The 20,654-nt window shown below is 36.3% G+C and overlaps 1 protein-coding gene across 7 annotated transcripts in view; it reads left to right on the top strand.

The window, feature by feature from the left end:
• Positions 1 to 20,654, top strand: part of PPARG (peroxisome proliferator activated receptor gamma) — a 130,956-nt gene that overhangs the window by 62,132 nt on the left and 48,170 nt on the right. For all 7 annotated transcript variants that reach the window (XM_072785088.1, XM_072785092.1, XM_072785089.1 and 4 more), the window contains 2 exons: positions 18,180 to 18,407; positions 19,718 to 19,887. In XM_072785088.1, coding sequence (XP_072641189.1) covers positions 18,188 to 18,407; positions 19,718 to 19,887 — 390 coding nt within the window. In that variant the 5' untranslated portion in view covers positions 18,180 to 18,187. The remainder of the gene's footprint in view (positions 1 to 18,179; positions 18,408 to 19,717; positions 19,888 to 20,654) is intronic.

Here is a 20,654-nt window from a genome sequence, read left to right as displayed (position 1 = left end):
TGAAAACTGTCCATCACAGTGTTAAACATGGAACATCAGATGGAAACTATTTTTGTGGCTCTGTCAGAGTTTGTCATAGGTCACTATCTTTGTCAACATGCTCACCTATAACTTGAATAAGGTAACCCTTAGGAAACTCTAAAATCATCATAGCTCCTTATAAAGTACATGTTCTTTGCACCAGAGGCAATCTTAGCAGAGTCAGTTTCTTCATTGTGTTAGGTCAAGAGAACTGACATGGGTTCTGTTATTTTAGCTTCATTTGGACACCCTTCAGTTAGGTGTAAGAAAGTTTTCCAGTAAATGCCTCATATCCATCTACTAGTGTGGAATATTTGCAAAAATATATGTGATAGTGAATCAGACTCATTTAAATGGAACTAAGTTTCTGTAAACCTCTACTAGATTACTCTTTTTTTGTAGATGCCGTTTGAACCTGTAACTAATTTAGAGACACAGGAATTACATATGCAGCTGATAGCAGCTGCTATCCAACCCCAGTAACCTCAGAATTAAGATCGTGTGGCTATTTGAGTACACAGTTTTTTAGACCCATGTAATTTTTATCAGGTAAGAGATTTGCCAACCCAAGATTGAAGTTCCCACAAGTGGTGAATGGTTTGCATTATAAAGTAAATTTAAAACAGTCAGGGATCCCTGAGTGGCACAGCGGTTTGGCGCCTGCCTTTGGCCCAGGGCGCGATCCTGGAGACACGGGATCGAGTCCCACATCGGGCTCCCGGTGCATGGAGCCTGCTTCTCCCTCTGCCTGTGTCTCTGCCTCTCTCTCTCTCTCTCTGTGAGACTATCATAATAAATAAAAAAATTAAAAATAAATAAAAAATAAAAAAAAATAAAAGTCAACTGTTAATTATCTACATGTGTATCATCCCTTATTACCTCATGCTGGGATTCCTGTACAGCCTTTTAGCTGACTTTCTAAGTGAGGAACTTTCAGCCATCCAGTGTAATCTTCAAGATAAGTGGTCCTCAAAGCCTATCAGCCTTCTAATATGTGAAGTAGTGCACCATACTGAACATTGTGATGTCTAAACACCTCTGCCTAGCTTTCAAAGCTCTGTATAATCTGTTTCCACTTTGTGTATTTTATTTCTCTCCACACTCCAGTGATTAGTCTGCCTTGCTTTACTTGGACTAATCACATTGTCCCAAGAATAAGCCAGACTCACTCTTGCCTCCAAGCCTACTACATCCTGGAATGCCTTTCCTAATTCTTCAACCTTTTCAAATCCTCCCTATCCTATCCTTCAAGGTCAGGTTCAAGTAACCTCTGTGCCATGAAACCTCCTCTTAATACATTACTATTAATTGCTACTCTACACTGGAAATATGTTCAGAATATATCTCCTTTCCCCATTCCACTGCCAGCACTCTAATCCAAGCCATTATCTCTTGCCTGAGTTGCTATCCCACTCTTTGATGGGTTGTCCTGCCTCTACCCTCACCTCCCAACTGCTTAGTCTCAGCCCATGATGCAGAGGGATCATGTTAAAATGTAAGTCAGATCCGTCACTCAGCTTACAACCAACTGCAACTCCTCACTTCACTTAGGATAAAAGCCCAGTCTGCCCCAGACCCCCACCCGACCCTGGTCAACCTGTCTGTCCTTTCCTCAATCAGCTCCAGCCACATTGGCCTCCTTGCTGTTCTTTCCACATTCCAGGCATGCTCCTGCCTTAGTGCATTTGCTCTAGTTCTTGTTCCTTCCTTGAGCCCTCATCCTCTGACATCTTCTCATCAGCTCTTTCTAATCTTGGCTAAGATCTCACTTGTAGTAAGGACTGCCTCTACCCCTCTGTTGTTGAATTATCTGCCCTCTTCACTGCCCTTTCCCTCTCCCTGCTTCATATTCTTTTTTCTAAAGTATTCATTATCCTTTAACGTACTGTATCATTTACTCATTTATTGTATTTATTGTTTATTGTCCACTTTCTCACACTAGCATATGAACCCCATAAAGACATAGGGGGCTTTGTCTAGTTTGGTCACTGACTGGTATGTCCCAAATGCCTAGGACATGTTTGGTAAACGACCAGGATCATTAATACTTGTTAAAATGAAAAAATAAAATCCTCTCTTTTGTATTGGTCTATATCACACTATTTAGCCCTTACTTAGAGACTGTCTGATGGTATTTTCTGTTTTATATATTCCCCTAATTCAAATTACATAGTAATTGAGGATAAGAGCATGTTTTATTCTCTTCTTTATTCCACAAGTATCTAATATATAATAGGTATGTAATAAGCAATTATTGTTGACTTATTAATACCAAGCTGATCTGCTGCTGTACCTTGCCAGCTCCTGAAGTGAGGCACTAGAATATGTTAGATAAGTAAAAACAAAAGTTTAGTGTACATGCTAACATATTATTGTAAAACCCATGCTGATATAGACAAACCACTTGCCGGGATGAGCACTGGATGTTATGCTATATGTTGGCAAATTGAACACCAATAAAAAATAAATTTATTAAAAAAAAGAAATATATTCAAACTCCACCCCCCCAAAAAAATAAAGGAAACTAACAACCTTGGAAATAAAACCCAACATTATATATGCTAAAACCAGGTACAAATATATTTTGAATTACTTGTTATGCAGTTATTTGCATCATATCCCTCCATTGATTTGAATTATCATTAGTTGAATATTATTTGAATGTTAATTTGAATATCACAGTTTGTGAGTTATTCAAATGCCTGACTTCTTTTGCAAGTCTGCCTACCTTTTCATACTTTCAGTATTCATTTGAACTTTTAGGAGACTTATTTTCTAGCAGTGCTAAGAAAAGCAACTTATTTGATTAAGTAACCAGTATCCAATCATGATATTGGACTTAGCACAGTGCCTGGTGTGTAATATGTGTCCAAAAAACGTTAGTTTTGTCTTCTCAGCCCTAAAATGGAAGTTACAACTTTGGGATAATACAGATTTTCATTATCCATGCTATCAAAAGTTTTCCATTACTATAGTTAATAAAGTCTTACTTCTTACTTGCTTACAATCATTTCCTTAGCTTTTTTTCTCCAGAATATTTACATATTATCTGATAGATACATATTATTAATCACAGTTGCAGAAAAAAGAAACCCAGGTTCAGTTTCTTGTTTTGGCAAAGTGCCAGTAGCAAAACTCAGGAGCAGAACAGCAGTTCTAATATTCTTCACAGGTTCTAGACACGTGAACCCCATGGCTCACCTAACTTCTTTGTATTTTGTTTGTTTTTTGTTTTTGTTTTTTTCACCTTACTTCTTTGAATTAAGTCACTTCTTTTGGAAAAAGTAAAACATTCATTATTCTTATTTTTTTGGCTTTGCATTACCAGATGAATATTTTTAATGTAAGATTGTTGGATATGACATTACTGTTGTCTTACACTTCCTAAAACTCTGATTTTAGTTTATTTTTGATTTTAGACCTATTTATGTAGACTGGGAAAGTTTGCTTAATTGTCTAAAATAAGAGCCAAATGTGTCAGTTTGATATAAGTGTGGTCAGATTTACATAGAAATCTCTGCCATTTACAAAGAAATCTCTTTGGCACTGATATAACCACATCTCTAGCCAGTTACAAGATAGAAACAGTTGATCCAAACAGTTGACCCAGTTGACTAAGAAATCAGTCCAATTTGCAAGCATATGTCCTAACACAAAATTTAATCATTTTGATATCATAGTCATTTAGGCCTAATCAAACTCAGAAAATATAAGATACATGCTGGGTAGTAGAAACAAATATCTTTTCCTTGGAATATCTTTATCAATAATAATCCAAATCCGGGATCCCTGGGTGGCGCAGCGGTTTAGCGTCTGCCTTTGGCCCAGGGCGCGATCCTGGAGACCCGGGATCGAATCCCACGTCGGGCTCCCAGTGCATGGAGCCTGCTTCTCCCTCTGCCTATGTCTCTGCCTCTCTCTCTTTCTCTGTGTGACTATCCTAAATAAATAAAAATTTTAAAAAAATAATAATAATCCAAATCCTAATCATCCCACAGGGTTCTCAGAATTCAAAACCCATCTCTACTATGAAGTTATCCTGGATTATTTCAGAACATGTTGTCTTTTTCTGCTACATTTCTAGAGCACTTAATGTCTCTATCACTAGTTTGGTTTCTATGCTGCCTTCTGTTATTAAACGTCTTTCACCTTGGTAAGCTTCTCAAGGTCAATAACTGCATTATATAATGCATTTCTTGTGAGGCCTGAAAAATACCTTGCACATAGTATTAGGTAATTGGTTATCTTGATTTGAGATGGTTTGAGTTTTATATTACTGATTGAGCATGTACTGATATTAAGATACTGAGAAAGGAAAAGAAAAGTAAAACAAGGAGGGGCTTTGGAAGAGGAAAGCTATAGTAAAATATGATAACTCTTTTAAGAAAAAGTTTATGAAATAGATTGTTGATACAAAGAGGATTTAAATAATTACCATAGATTTGGTAGCTTGGATTTAAGCCACTGACTTTATTTCATTTAAATAGAATGTTTCCAGAGACAACTCAACTGATCCAAACATGTTAACTTTGCAAACATAGGATTCCTGATGTAAGCATTAGTATTTGGGAAAAGATTTCCTGCATTAAAAAAAAAAAAAAATACAGAGTTCTTGTAAAGCAGAATATGCCTTACATATAAGCCAGACAGATATAAAGCAAAAACATAACTTTCAATACTCGTTAGGATAAAATGTACTCTCTCTAAATTTTTACCTTCCCTGTTTACTCTGACCTGAGGACCTTAATTGACTATGTATTGAGCCTTTATTACACAATGAAGTCAGTTAGAAAGTAGTTTATTGAGACTAATTTTAATACTATTTTGTAACTCCTGAATAGAAAAATTCTTAAATAAATACCCTAGAAATTCCGTAACAATCTTTTTAACACAAATGAAAGGTTTTTTTGGTTTTCTTTTTGTTTTTTTGGCTTATGTGGTTGATCTGCATGTTTCCTTCTGTCCACTCCCACTCCCAGGACCCATCTCTCCTGTTTAAGCTTTTTATTGAAGTACAGAATGCATAGGCAAAAGTCTGTAAATCATTTTCACAAATGAACAAAAGTGTAATTCGCACTGAGATAAGGAAACAAAACAATACCAGCCTTCCAGCCCTCTGACTGTTCTAATTTCTAACCCATGGATTAGTTTGCCTGTTTGGGGGTTTTATATGAGTAGAATGATACATTGTTTACTCTTTTGTATGTGGATTCTTTTGCTCACTCTTTGTTAATCACATTTACTCTTCATTCTTATCACTGTATTTCATTATGTGAATATATCACAATGTATTTATCTGTCCCTATTGATGGGCAACCAGGCATTTTTCATTATTGCAAATAGAACACCTAGGAACACTCTCATATAGGTCTTTCAGTGAACAGGGGTTCACATTTCTGTTAGATGTGTATGTGAGCCATAGGATGTGTTCAGCTTTAAGAGGTACTACCAGTTAGTTTTGAACACAGCTGTACCATGTATACTCCTCCCAACAGTGTCTGAGTGTTCCACTTAGTCCACAGCTTTTCTGGTACTTGACGTTTTCTTTTTCATTTTAGCCATGCTGGCGGGCTTATGGTGGTATCACACTGTAATTTTTATTTCCCTTTCTCTGATAACTAAAATGTTAAGCACTTAAAAAAATATTTATTACCCATTTGGCTATTCTTTTTTCATGAACTGCCTGTTCAAGTCTTTTGCCCATTTTTATATTGGGTACTTTAGATATAAGTTCTGCAGCATACTTTGTTTAAAAAAATAATAATAAAAATAAAGCATGCTTTGTCAAATACCTGTATTGCAGATATCCTCTCCCCCACTGTGTGTTACTTTTTCATTTACTTAATAATCAGTTTAAATCTTAAATATCATCCAAGTTATTTAATTTTTCTTTTATAATCAGTGCTTTTTATATCCTGCCAAAGAAATCTTTGCCTACTCCAAAGTTGAAGTGTTATTCTAGTTTTTATTTTAAAAAATATTTTGTTTCATATTTCACATTTAGATCTGTAGTCTGTATGAAACTGATTCTTGTATATGTTTTAAGGTAGAGGTTGATTCACTTTTTTCCATATGGATATCTAGTTGACCCACTTCATTTACTGACAAGGTGATCCTTTCCCCATTACACTGCAGTGAAATTTTGGCCATAAACCAGGTGACTATATATATGTGGGATTGATTCTTGACTTGCTCTCCTGTTGCATTGGTCTATTTTTCTCTTTGCACTAATTGATATATTGTCTTAATTACTGTAGTTTTATAATTGGTTTAATATCTGGTAGTAAAATCTTCCAGTGCTGTTCTTCTCTTCAAGATTGCCTTGGCTATTCCTGGCTCTGTGAATTTCCATATACGTTTTAGACTCAGTATTTTAACTCTCTACACAAAAATGCTAGTATTTTATTGGATTTTTTCTGAATTATAGATAAATATAGAGCAAATTGACAACTTTACAATATTGAATATTCTAGTCCATGAACATGGTGTATCTCTTGATTTATTTAGATGCTTTTTCTTAAATAATATTTTTGAGTCTTCATCACAGCAGTCTTATACATATTTTGCTAAATTTCCATGCTAGGTATTTGATGTTTTTCATACTATTGTAAAAATCATTTTAAAATGTCATTTTCTATTTGTTGCTGGCTAATAAAAATACAGTTCATTTTTAATAGTGGTTGATCTTATATCCAACAATTTTGCTAAATTCTCTTATTAACTGTAATGCTTATATATATATAAACATGTCATTAGTTTTATTTTTTCTTTTCTAATCCTTATTTTTTTTCTTCCCTATTACATTCTATAGGATTTCTAGTACACTGTTGAATAGAAGTAATGATAGATGGTATGCTTATCTCATTCCTGATCTCAAAGGAAAGCTTTAAATATTTCACCATCAAGTATGATGGCTACTTTAGTTTTTTGTTTGTTTGTTTATGGATATGCTTTATCAGATTATTGTTTTATCAGTTCCCTTTTCTTCCTAGAGATTTTTAAAAATCATGAATGTTTTGAATTGTGTCAAATGTTTTTGTGTAAAATATTTTTGATAATGCTATAATAGCTCAGAAGGACTATTTAGACATGAAAAAAAGTTTACGGATATTTTAATATCACATTATAATATTTTTTGAGATAATACATAGGATAGCTAGTGAAAATCTGCAGATCAGCCCATAACCAATGGCAATCTGGCTACATCTGTTTTGACACTTTTGTTCTCATGTTTGTTTAGCTTCAGACCATTGTCTTCTCATTAAGAGTGCTTGGCACAGTAAATTAAAAACAAGAGTACACAGAAGCATAGTGTATCACATCATTTTGCCAGACTAAACAATTCTGAATAAGACAATGCCTTTCCATCGGTGATGATTTCAAGCTATTTGAGGTACTTCAGTAGTAAAGCACTATTTAAAACCACTACCACTCTTATCTTTTCCTGGTTGCAAGAGGGCCCTTGACAATGTTTGAGAGGTGGATAAAGCAAAGAGAAACAGTACTTTGGCAGATCTTTGGTGGCCTCTCCTTTCCAAATAGTTACAGACTCCTGGACCATTCCCTTAATTTTTTTCCTTTCCACTGAGGCTCCTGTCTTCCATTCTCATCACCCTCTCTCTGCAAAGCCAAAACCAAACTGTGCAGGGGAGCTAGCCAGGGAGAACATTCCAGTTTCTTTCTTATGACCTCCACATCATGCTGCACTTGCTGCTAATATGCTAGTGCATACTTGGTAAAGTAGGAATTTCAATTAAACCAGAGTAACTCACCGCTCAACAGATTGAGGTTTAGTGTTGATTCAATTACTAGTAAGCCTCCCGTTAGAACCCATGAAGGCAATTTTAGCAAAAGAACCAAGCTTGAGTTAGTTTGACCACGGTGAAAAAGAGGACATGAATCTCCAACTCAGGAAACAGAGGAAGTGATGACTGTGGATGAGGGCATGATCCTGTAATCTTTCCTGTCTCCTGACACCTCAGGACTGGATTAAGCAAGCTATCTAAACAAGATGTGACCCATGTAAGAGAAAATGATCTCTTGAAAAACCTAAGTGCACATGGCCTTCTCTAAAAGCTGATGATAGGCCCTTTGTTGATCTGAATTTGAAAATTTGTTACAAGACCTTCTGGCTCATTATAAAGAAAAGTACATATATGGTTACATATTGGAATGCTTCAGCATCTGCCAGAGTTATCAGTGGGAGTATCAATGGAGAACCAAGCCATAGAAGCATTAGATTTGGGTCTTAATATAGTCTAAGTAGATAACAGGATGAAAACGTATTTTTTCACATTGAAGAAACAAATGACATAGCAAAGAATCCATTTCTAATCCCTTTCTTAATTCATGGTGTCCAAAGTAAGAAGTTCTCTATTCTGAGAAACCACACAGGACTCATATCCCACTACCTATTACCTGTGTGACATCAGGTAAAGCACTTAACCTCTTTTTTTGTTTTTTAGTATTTTATTTATTTGAGAGAGTGTGAGTAAGGGGAGTAGCAGAGGGGGACAAACAGTCTCTGTACTGAGCACAGAGCCCAGTGTGGGGCTCATCGTGGGGCTCAACCCCAGGACCCTGAGATCATGACCTGAGCTGAAATCAAGAGTCAGATGCTTAACTGAATGAGCCACTCAGGCTTCATGCACTTAACCCCTTCCTGTCTAACGTTTTCAATCCATTGGGTAGAGATAATGATTGTGTATAACCCATAGGACTATTCATAGATATAAATTATATGCATGTATATGTGTATAAATTACACATATATGCATTGATAAATTATAAATTACATATGTTATGATTTTAAGGTAGTGTGCCTGTCATGTAAGTACTTCAAAATTGTTATCTATTATTAAGTTGTACTTCTGCTAATGTGATCCAGGTTTTTCCTGCTTTACTGATCAAAATACTTGATACCAGTGAAGGAAAAGAAATGAATTGACAGAATTTTTTAAATACTTGAGCCAAAAGGACAGTCAACTATTGATCAAGCATCAAAAATATTTTCTGATTTTTCTTTATTTTACTTGAAACTACATTAAAATTTTCTCTACTTTTCCATTATAGTTCCTTTTAGGAGGACTGAGAAACATGCAAGGAATATATTTACTTCCTTTGTTCAGTGAAATCATGGGAAGACACTATAATTAAAAGATATTTAGCTTAGGGACACCTGGGTGGCTCAGTGGTTGAGTGTCTGCCCTCAGCTCAGGCCATGATCCCGGGGTCCTGTGATTGAGTCCCACATCGGATTCCCCACAAGGAGCCTGCTGCTCCCTCTGCCTCTGCCTCTGCCTCTCTCTCTCTGTGTCTCTCATGAATAAATAAATAAAATCTTCTAAAAAAAATAAGAGATTTTTTAGCTTAGTTTTTACTTTTATGAAAGTAATACTTGTATGTAGTTTTGAAAGTCAGAATAAAGCTTTTCATGAAGAACAGTTCCTATTCCTCAGACACAGTAATCTTTAATTCTTTTAAATATTTCTCCTGGAATTTACCTCTGTGTCTTTAAGATAACATGTGAATGCCGCTATTTTAAATACATATTCATTCCCCACTGACTTCCTACAGTGGAAGAGAAGTTAGCTCTTCACCACAACACCCCCTTTTCCCAAAACACGCACTTCTCCTTCCCTCCATCTTCATGATGTATTTGTAATTTTAAGTAAAATCAGTTGTGTGTGTTTCCATCATATTAGCTTTGAAATTGTGCCAGGCAGTATACTACAATTCTGTTTCTGATCCTGAATAGCTGTTTATTTTTCTGAAGTTAATATCTTTTTTTACTTAGAAATTGTTCATTTTTATTGTTCCTTTTCCAGAACTTTTACTAGTTCTTTCTCAAACTCTCTGACAGTAGGTGGTCATACACATCAGGCATTCTGATTTCTTGGGTGATCTCACATGGCCTTCTTCACTTTCCTGTTCCATTCTATCCAGGCTATTTGGGATCTGTTGTTCTGGGTCTTCCTTCCACCCCTACTGTACTTAGGTCCTTTGTTTTGTGGATCCCATATTTTCCTTTCGTTCTGGTGTGGAACTCTCAGAGTACCTGGCGGGTAACTTTTTTTTTTTTTTTGAGGTCCTATATTTCTGAAAAGGTCTTTCTACTCTTACACTTGAGTGAAGGTTTGTTTGGCTGAATCTGAAATTGCAAGTTGGAAATAATTTTTTCTTTGAATTTTGAAGACCTTGCTCTGTTGATTTTCTGGCTTTCAGTGTTACTGTTGAGGAATTCACTGTCATTCTGGTTCTGATCCTTTATATAAGCTTTCTCCTCTCTCCACCACTCCCTACCCAGGGCTGGAGGCTTTTAGCATGGTCTTTATAAAAAGAGTGTTAGTCTTTTTTTTTTTTTTTTTTTTTTTTTTTTTAAGATCTTATTCATTTATTCCTGAGAGACACAGAGACACAGAGGCAGAGACATAGGCAGAGGGAGAAGCAGGCTCCATGCAGGAAGCCCAATGCAGGACTTGATCCCAGGACTCCAGGATCATGACCTGAGCCAAAGGCAGACACTCAACCACTGAGCCATCCAGGTGCCCAAGAATGTTAGTCTTTATAGTGGTCCCTTTCTGTGTGGTTTAAGAAATCATTTCTCTCTTGGGTCCTGTTGTTTTAACCACTGTAAATCCTTGCCCTTGGTCACTCTAAAAGAAAACCTGAGGGACAGCTTCACACTTTTCAAGTGCAAGTGGTAGTGGGCAAATATGTAGAAGATGGTAGCTATATATGTTTCAGAAAATGAGGGGGAAAGTTACAAACTCTAACATAGGTTAGACCATCACTTCCCAAACTATTCCATCAAATGTGAAAATCTGCAAATGTTGCACACTGTGCCTTCCTCTCCTTTGTACATTCTCATGAATTATTAGCATATGAGCCTTAAGAAGTTCTGCATTTAACCTTGCTTGACCTAGCATTTCCTAAATTTATTTGCTTACAAAAATTTTTTAATTATTTTAAAAGGAACATTATTAACATATGTATAACACAGTTGGAGAAAAGCCAGATAAGACCTAGACTTTCCTGGACAAAAGAGCAATTAAGCATTGGAATGAATAACCAAGAGAAGCTGTGGACTCCTTTTCCAGAGATCTTTAAAACAGGACATCTGTTGAAGGCGTAGTCCTGTTTGAACAATAGGACTTTGCTGCTGTTTCTTCCTCTTCCTGTCCCCTAGTGGTAGCATTGGAGGCTTTGAGCCCACCTTTTACATGAGTCTACTACTCTGGTTACTGATATGTATAAGAATTACTAACTACTGCCCATAATTAACGTTTATTAAGAACTTACTAAGTGTCTGGCCCTATGTTAGATGCTTTATATATATTATCTAATTTAATATTCAAAACACCTCTATGAGATAGGCAATATTATTTTACAGATGGGTTAATTAGGTATAAAGAAATTACAAAACTGGCAAGCAATAGGTCAAGATTCAAACCCAATGCATCTGACATAACTGGTTCATTTATCTTCAGTGTTAATGTTCAGAATGACAATCAACAAAAAAGATAAATAAGATATGTATGCCTGTATTATGTAAAAATTTGGACTGATCTGTGCTCACTTTATTAGACTATTCCTTAAACCTTTTGATGAATTCAGATTTTATTAATTTTTGTTAGAAACAAATTCTGTTACAGGTGATTTTATTCTAATTTGCCATCCAATAAATAGGTACTTGCATGAGACTTCTTTCTTTCATAAATTTGATGTCATTCCTATAGCTTAAGACCTCCAAAAACCTAGATCTGTGAAAACTGGCATAGGTTAAAAGTCCCATTTTCAGAGTGCAGAAAATGCTAGGATTGGAAACAGTAAACCTGGATTCTCATTTGGTTAGCCCCTAACTGTGTGTTCATGGGCACATCATTCTCTTATTTTCTTCATCTGTCAAATGAGGGATTTACAGTATCTCAAAAAGGCCTTTTTCATTCTGATATTTCAAGATGATTTTTCTCTCTGGATATCAGCTATCATCATGGGAGAGGACTTCAATTAGAAAATTCGCAGGGTCCATTTACACTACAAAATGGTATGCATGAATCAATAGGAAGGACTAGATAAATAAGCTGGAACCATATTGATGAGTACTATGAAACAAATTAGAAGAGAATGAAAAAAATCAGCGATTAAGTGTTTCTTTAGGGTAACTTGCAACAAAGCTACTAAATTTAAGAGGATCCATGAAAGGCTTTTTTCTGCCACCTACCTGCTCTTGTACACCTTAACACCTTTCTCCAAAGAAGCTTCTATTTGACAATTACTCAGTCTTTTTAGTAAATTCCCAACTTCCTATACTTGGCACATCCTAGGTGTACATTGAAGTCTTGTTTAAATCAATTGTTGTTTAGGACAGAACTAGAAGGGGTGTCCTTGGTGGCTCAGTGGGTTAAGTGTCTGCCTTCAGCTCAGGTCATGACCCCAGGGTCCTGATATGAAGCCCCGTATCAGGGTCCTTGCTCAGGAGGGAGTCTGCTTCTGCCTCTCCGACTGCCATTCCTCCTGCTTGTGGTCGCTCTGTCAAGTAAGTAAATAAAATCTGTAAAAAAAAAAAAAAAAAAAAAAAAGAAAAGAAAAAAAAAATTTAGAACTGGAAGATCAGGAAGAGATTTGTTTTTTTAACCAGTTTAGAAAGTTAAGAAAAAAAAGTTTAAAAAGTTAAGTGTGTAGGCTATAGATTTTTTTACCATCTGGGTTCACAGACCAGCTCTACTCTTTAGTAACTGTGTGTTCTTAGGTACGTTACCTACTTCCATGTCTGTGCCTCGGTTTCTACTTCTCTAAGGAGAATTTTGAGTGTATCTACCTCATAGCTAATGTAATTAGCTGATATTGTAGTAAGGAGATGCAGCATTTCCCCAGAAATTCTAATAGAACTTTCCCTTTTCTTAAGGAGCAGCGTAAAAACCCCAAAGGTAAACCACATAGTTCTGATGCTTGATTTTATACATTGCCATCTTTTCTGGCTCACTTCTATATTCCCAAATAATGATGCATTTCCAGTTAGAGAGGTTCTTGATTTGGGCATGATATTGGTTATATTTTTCTTTGAAATACACTATACTTTGGAGTGTTATGCAAAGTCTGCTCGTTGACTGTAATAGAGTGTAAAGCCAAGTTTGAAGGTCTAAGATAAATGACACAAATTCATGTCCTTGCTCACAGTGTCTGCCTAAAGACTTTTGCTTGAAACACACTTAAGGTTGTAAAATTGATAGATACACCCTGATACAAAACTCTCCTGTCACCCAGCTGAAAAGTTAAGATACTGTTACTTATCCCTCAGAAGGACTGTTGTTCATGCAAATATTTTGATCATTTTTCTTTCATGGGTAATTGCATGGAGTAACAAAAAACACCTACTCGACTTACAGCTTGGCAGAAACAGTAGCTTATGTTTTCTAGAGACAAAATTAGCAAGCTCCCTGGACCCATCTCTAAGTCAAAATAAAATATAATGTCTAGGGAACCACTGTGCTTTTCAGTGACTATGGTCTATGGAGTAATGTTTTTTAGGTCAGGATGTCCCAGAATAAAAAGGACAGAGAGAAAGGAAAGGGGGAAAGGAAAATGTGTATTTGAGTAATATATTTTCTTAGAGATGAAGAGGCAAGTGTTTTTTTCTTTCTGACATTGTCTTTTCTGTGTGTTGGGGGGGGGGAATACTTTACAGAACCCTAATCTTGCTCCTAAAATTATCAAGAGCAAAAGTGAATATACTGTATATACCTTGTTGAACGGAAGAGTTATAGTTTAAATTATATTTCATTTAAAGCATTGAAGATTATCATCTTTTCTAGGGAAGTGTTAAGTTTTAGCCAAACTAAACCATTGAGAAAGTATCTTCATTTTTCTCCTTTTATTTTTGTAAACATTTTACTGTAAGTTTTCTTTTTCTATTTTAATTTTTAAAAGATTTATTTACTTATTTTTAGAGAGAGAGAGAGAGCAAGCATGGGTGCAGGGGAGAGGCAGAGGGAAAAGGAGAGGGAGAGAAGAGAGTGTCTTGAGCAGGCTCCATGCCTAGCACAGAGCCAGTGCAGGGCTTGATCCCACGACCCTGAGATCATGACCCGAGCCAAACCAAGAGTCTGGCACTTAATCAGCTGAGCCACCACGCACCACTGTTTTAATTTTTATTTACTTTTTAAATAATCTCTACACCCATTGTGGGGCTTGAACTCACAGCCCCAAGATCAAGATTTGCACACTTCACCAACTGAGCCAGCCAGGTGCCCCTATTTTTTTTTTTTCATTTTCACATAGGAACAAATGGCTATTCAGTTGGCAAACATTTAGTAGACAACAGCCGTGCATAAGGACTAAAGGAAAAACAGAATAATAAGACACCATCCATTTAGAACTTGAAATCTGATATATTTATCCAAATAATTATATCAGAATTAAAAGAGAGGTACAGAGAGCTATGGGGAACACTAAGAATGGATAGTATCTTTTTAAGTTGGAGACTTCATGGAAGGTTTCCTGGAGAAAGTAGCATTTGGATACTGTGGGATTTCCCACTGTGGGAAAGACAGAGGGATTATGACATGTAGCAATGAGGGATGGGAAGAAGCTAGAGAGCCTTGGCATGAACAAAAATGAGCAGACTAGAAAATGCAGAGCATGTTTAACCTGGGAAATAGTATGATATGCCTAAACACAAGGTATGCCAAGAATGGGAGTGGGATCTGCAATCACTAGCAGAAAATAAGACTGAAAAAGTAAGTTAGGGCTGTATCAGGGAGGGTCTTGAATGCCATGGTAAGGCATTTCATTTATATATATGATATATGAAGGTCAGGGTTTCTCCTGCTTTTCAACTAATATGCCCTTAAAAGAAGAAGACAGCAAAAACATAGCATTCTGTGGGGGAAAAGGGAGGGATAAATAGTTGGAACACAGGATATTTAGTGCGGTGAAGCTATTCCATATGATTCTGTAATGGTGGATACATGACCTGCATTTGTCAAAACCATGGAATGTACAACACAAAGAATGAACCAGAATTCAAACTGTGGATAATAATAACAACATATCAATAATGCTTTATCAGTTTTGTAACAAGCATAACGGGCTGATGCAAGTGTTAATAATAAGGAAATTGCAAGTGTTAATAATAGGGGAATTGTATGTGTTTCAGGGGTCAGAGACAGGGAGGAGGGGAAAAAGGGCCTATAGGAACTCAACTTTCTATTAAACTTTTAAGCAAATCTAAAACTACTTTTAAAAATAAAGTCTGCCTGGGTGGCTCAGGTGGTTAGCGTCCAACTTTTGATCTCAGCAGGTCTTGATCTCAAGATCAAGCCCCACTTGTTATGAGTTCAAGTCCCATGTTGGGCTCCATGTTGGGCATGGAGCCTACTTTAAAAAAATAAAAATAAAGTCTAGGGGCACCTGGCTAGATCAGTAAGTAGAGCATGTGACTCTTGATCTCGAGGGTTGTAAGTTTGAGCCCCACATTGGGTATAGAGATTATTTTTTAATGAATTCTTTAAAAATAAATAAATAAATAAATGAAAAAATGAAAATAAAGTCTATTTTTAAAAAACAGCATTCTTTTGGCCCTGAAATATACTACAGGTATCAATTTTTTAGGGAGTTCCATGTTATATCTTTAAAATCATGTGAATTATTTATTCTGTTCGTTTACACACGAATGGCTATTTTAACATTAAAATTTTCCCCAAAACTTTTTAGTAAAGTAAATGACCCCTCAAGGTATGACTCTGGTGTTAAGAAGCATGGCTTTCATTGACAGGGAATCATTAAAGTTACATATTAAAAGTGAAACAAAACAAAATTAAACCAGCAAAATGATGAGCAACCAATTTTTCTTGCAACACAGATATTTTTTGCATCCTTATTTTCATTTCCCAGTATTCATACAGAGGCTTATACACTACCTTTAACTCAGGCAACCTTTATTTTGTTTGCAGATGAACTTTGCAACAGGTATAATGAGAAACAGTTGATAAACCCTTGTGGATATTACAATCAAGACAAAAGAGGTATATTTTGATATGAAGGTAATTTATACCAAGCAAAGTAGATAGAGAAATGTAAAATAAGCATGCTGAGGAGATGGGCGAGTAAGTGGAGTGACCTGGATTAGTCAGGTTTAGATGAATTGTGAAACGAAGGACACAGTTTGATGGGTGCCTTGTCATTAAGAGCACAGATGTTTTTCTGGGTGTCATTGAGACCCAGCATGACCTTTAAGCTATCACCAGTACACACACATTCCTCTTCTTGTGTGTCGTGTTTATACTGTGACTCAGATAACTTAAGGTTGTTTGGGTGCTTATTTGTGTAGATATTCAGATATATGAACCCAAACAGTGCCTTAATGAGTCCTCTTAGAACCCCTGAAGCACATTCATAGGACAGTCTCCTTATTCGTGTTTTCAAGGCACTTTGTTTTCCTTATGAAGACCACAACTGAAACTTTTAACCTCATGCCTTTGAGAATAAATTCCTTAGCTCCCTGCTTGCTGGGAAAAAACAAGAGGCCCACCGACAAATACCCTTAGGAGAGTAGCCCTTCCTCCGTAAACTCATTTCATCAATGAGAGAATAAAGAGAATATATACAGAATAAATAGGGTCCTGGGTCAATCTTGAGTTTATCTCCTCTTACCAGCTATTGGACACGGGGCAAGTGTGTCCTACTTCTACTTCTACTACTACTACTGTTGTGTTCACTCTACTTCTAGGTCCTGGCTTATTATAAAGTGGGGATAAGATCTTGGGTTACATGGAGTAAGAAATAGAACGTGTCTGGTGTGTGAAAGGTACTTCAGTTTGTACTAGTTTGCTTCCCCCTCTTCCTGCCTGTTCTGCTAAACTTTCACGACCACCTCGTCAATTCATTTGGTATTTAATATGAGCACCTCCTGTGAGCCAAGCCCATTGGTAGGCGGTAGGGAAATGACTGGAAATAGGAGACATAAGCCTATGATTTCAGGAGCTTCTCGAGTCAGCAGTCACAAAATCACACAGCTCTTCACTGGTGGGCTATTTTTTTTTCTTTTTTTTGGTTCACTGGTGTTTTTGGCCGAAGAGTTACCATTTAAAATACTCAGTGTCTGCTTTTTTGGTACCCCGTTGAATAGTGAACTGGTTTCAGGAGAACCAAGGACCCATGAGGTACCGTATGGATTCACATGTCTGAATATCCACATCAGTAAGTACCCACATGGGTTCCTAGCGCATAGGGCTTAAAGTCCACATACTCTGGTGACTCACAAGCCCACATTAAATAGTTGGAACTAAAATCCCTCAGGGTTTTATTTCACCTACTGTCACCACAAATCATATTTTGAAAAATACACATGGCATGTATCATCCTAAGCAGACAGTACATGAAACGAGTTATTTTGTGGCATTAGAATCCATATAAGTGTTTTAACCTTTGTCTTTATATGTTTCCTTGTTTCTATTTTTGTTTTGTTGTGGTTTGGGGTTGAGAGTGGCTTAAAATTAATGCTGGACTAGACTATCATTTAGACATTCTCTCATTTATAATCAGATATGTTTCCACGTATCTCTAACCTTTTCGTTCTCAATATGGAAGACACGTTCTCTTCTTTAAGGAAAACTATAGGCACAGAAAAGAAGTATTTGGTTAGTTTTCATAGAGGGATCTTCCCTTTTAATACAGTTAAAGAATAAATTTTTACCTAAATTTAATGTGCCAAATTTTCTGTCACACAAAACTATTATAAACACAAATGGAGTAGCAAAATTTTTATCCTAAAGAGAAAAATATTTAAGATATTTTCAAGAAAGTAATTTCAAGAAAGTAAAATCGCTCCAGAACTCTGTGCTCTAAAAATCGTGAATAGACTTGATTTGATGATCTTCTTTAAGAGATAATAAGAGCAAGGCTGTTTGTAGGACATTCCTGTGGGTACACTGACTACGTCAATACCATTATAGGGTTCTCTGCTGGAATATCCAGGTAAGGGTGGCTTCCTTCCTTTAGGAAAACAACCTGGACAGGACTCAGAAGGTGATCACTCATCGTGATAACCAGAGGAGATCATGGCACCGAAGACCCTGTCAGTCCCTTTCCTGTGTATCTATAGAAGATTGCTCTGCTCTCCAGAACTAACTCCATAGCTGTTCTTTTTTCCATTTCAGAAACTACCATGGTTGACACAGAGATGCCATTCTGGCCCACCAACTTTGGAATCAGTTCAGTGGATCTGTCCGTAATGGATGACCACTCCCATTCTTTTGACATCAAGCCATTCACCACCGTGGATTTCTCCAGCATTTCCACTCCACACTATGAAGACATTCCATTCTCAAGAGCGGACCCGATGGTTGCAGATTATAAGTATGATCTGAAGCTCCAAGAGTATCAAAGTATGATAGTTATTTTTACTTTTCAGACTGCTAAGACTATAGAATTCAACTGACCTCTCAATAACACTGGAATAAATGCTCCAGACACTAAGACTCTTTAGAAAAGATACTTAAGCACTCATTTACTCATCCATTTATCTATAAAACGTTATGCATTTATCATATACCAAAAAGGAAAGTAGTGTGTCTTTCTTTTTTTCCCTCTTTTCTTCCCTCTTCCTTATTTTTTGTTTCTTTCCAGCATTGGCTGCATTGCCAGGTTTATCTCAGGCTAAGAGTCCATCACCCAAACTTTGTATTCTTTTGGCCACTTTTAAGTTAATAAGTAATAGTTTGCTACCTTACATAACTTCTCATCACCAGATTGCTAAGTTGTGGCCCATTTTTCCTAATTCTGCAATTTGAGCAGCTTATACTGAAACCTATTTTCCTGCACAAATTTAAATTTTGCCATTGTAGTCTATTGATAAACCTTCCTCCATTAAGTAAATTCACATCAAAACATCAGACTCAAGACAAACCAAAACTGCACTTTTCAAGATAAAATAAATTTCTATGATGCTATTTCCTTGATTTTTATCTTTGTGTGCTGATATGCTGGTTTTCCAAAGCCACCACCATGTAATTGGCAACCATTACTTGACAATAAGTAAGAACTTCCTGTATTTCTAGTTTTTTTTTTTTGAGATAAATAATATACTTGGTTATATTCATGTGGTTTTCAGTTACAGCCTAATATGGAAATTTAATAGGCCTGATCCTAACCAGCAGAAGGGTAGTATTTACTCTCCATGGGTTCTCTCACTCTCTATCAAGGATTATTTTACAAACCACCTTTTCTGACTCAGCAACACTGATGAAAACTTGGTCATGTACTTTCACAGCAGTGTTCCTTCTGTGTTTCTTTTCCAAGAGTGGTTTAAAAATACTTCCAAAATGTAATATTTAAATACAAATATATAATTTAATTTTGTGATGAATGCCAAATACAGCACATTATGTAGCAAAATAACCTTAATTGTCTCAGATACTATGTGGTATCTGTCAGAGTTTCAGTACTACCAGGCATTAAAGGGTTATAGAACCACAAACTTCATTCCCTTCCCCATTTCATTTTTACAGGTGAGGCTCAGAGGTGTTGTGACTTGCCTGTGGTTACAAAGCCGACTTTTTCCTGTGTTTTCTCATGTTCCATAATGTTTCTACACTTAAATAATAAACATATGGCAGTAGGGTGTACTATGGTGACTTGCCATAGTGCCTTTGTAGAGTTTTTCATATAATTAGCTCTCACATTTTTCTGTACCCAGGTGCAATCAAAGTGGAGCCTGCATCCCCACCTTATTATTCTGAAAAGACTCAGCTGTACAATAAGCCTCACGAAGAGCCTTCCAACTCCCTCATGGCAATTGAATGCCGAGTCTGTGGAGATAAAGCTTCTGGGTTCCACTATGGAGTTCATGCTTGTGAAGGATGCAAGGTAAAAAAAAGAGAGAGAGAGAGAGAGTGAGGGAGAGAAAGAGAGAAAGGGAGATTTTTAAAAAAATAATTGCTGAAATTTTACCTGTTACTTCGTTATATAGCAAGGAATTAAGATAAAATGTTTTTGTTTGTTTTGGTAAAACCCATTCTTCAAGTGATTTATTTGAAAACCTAAGAAAATTGGTAAAAGTAGAGCTGCTTTGCCTCACTTCCCTTTCTCCAAATTGGTCCTTGAGCCACTGATCTAGTTCAACCCTTGTATCTTACAGGTTAAAAAAAATAAGTTACTTACTCAGTGTGTAATGGCAAGACAGTGATGAGCTGGCCCAGAACCCATATTTTCTAAATCCTCTAGTTTTGTTTTTGTTTTTTACCTCACCATTCCTTGTGATATTTTGTATATGTAAGGCTGGACAGATTAGATAGAGACCTTCATTTGATACCTAGAATAGTCCTGTGAGGTTGAACCCCTTGACAGATGTAGAAATTACTGTCCGTGGTCATCCATTCGTATGTGGCAGAACTAAGACCAGGACATATATCTTATGATTGCTAAGCGAGTGCTCTGTATTTTCTTATTTGAACATCAGCTGCAGTTGTATGTTATGACAGGCAAAGAGATATAACTTTTTTGGAAGGGAAATACTTTGTTTCCTCCTTTCTTTGTGAAGAGTGTATTTTGGAAAGCTCAAACATTTAGTAATATTCTGACCAATTATTAAGAAATTTTTAATCCATTCATATTTTAATAGGTAGTCTTTTACA

The sequence above is a fragment of the Canis lupus genome, chromosome 19, assembly GCF_048164855.1.
Source record: "Canis lupus baileyi chromosome 19, mCanLup2.hap1, whole genome shotgun sequence".
NCBI lineage: Eukaryota > Metazoa > Chordata > Mammalia > Carnivora > Canidae > Canis > Canis lupus.
Note: the sequence above shows the minus strand (reverse complement) of the source record. Positions and strands in the feature narration are given on the sequence as shown.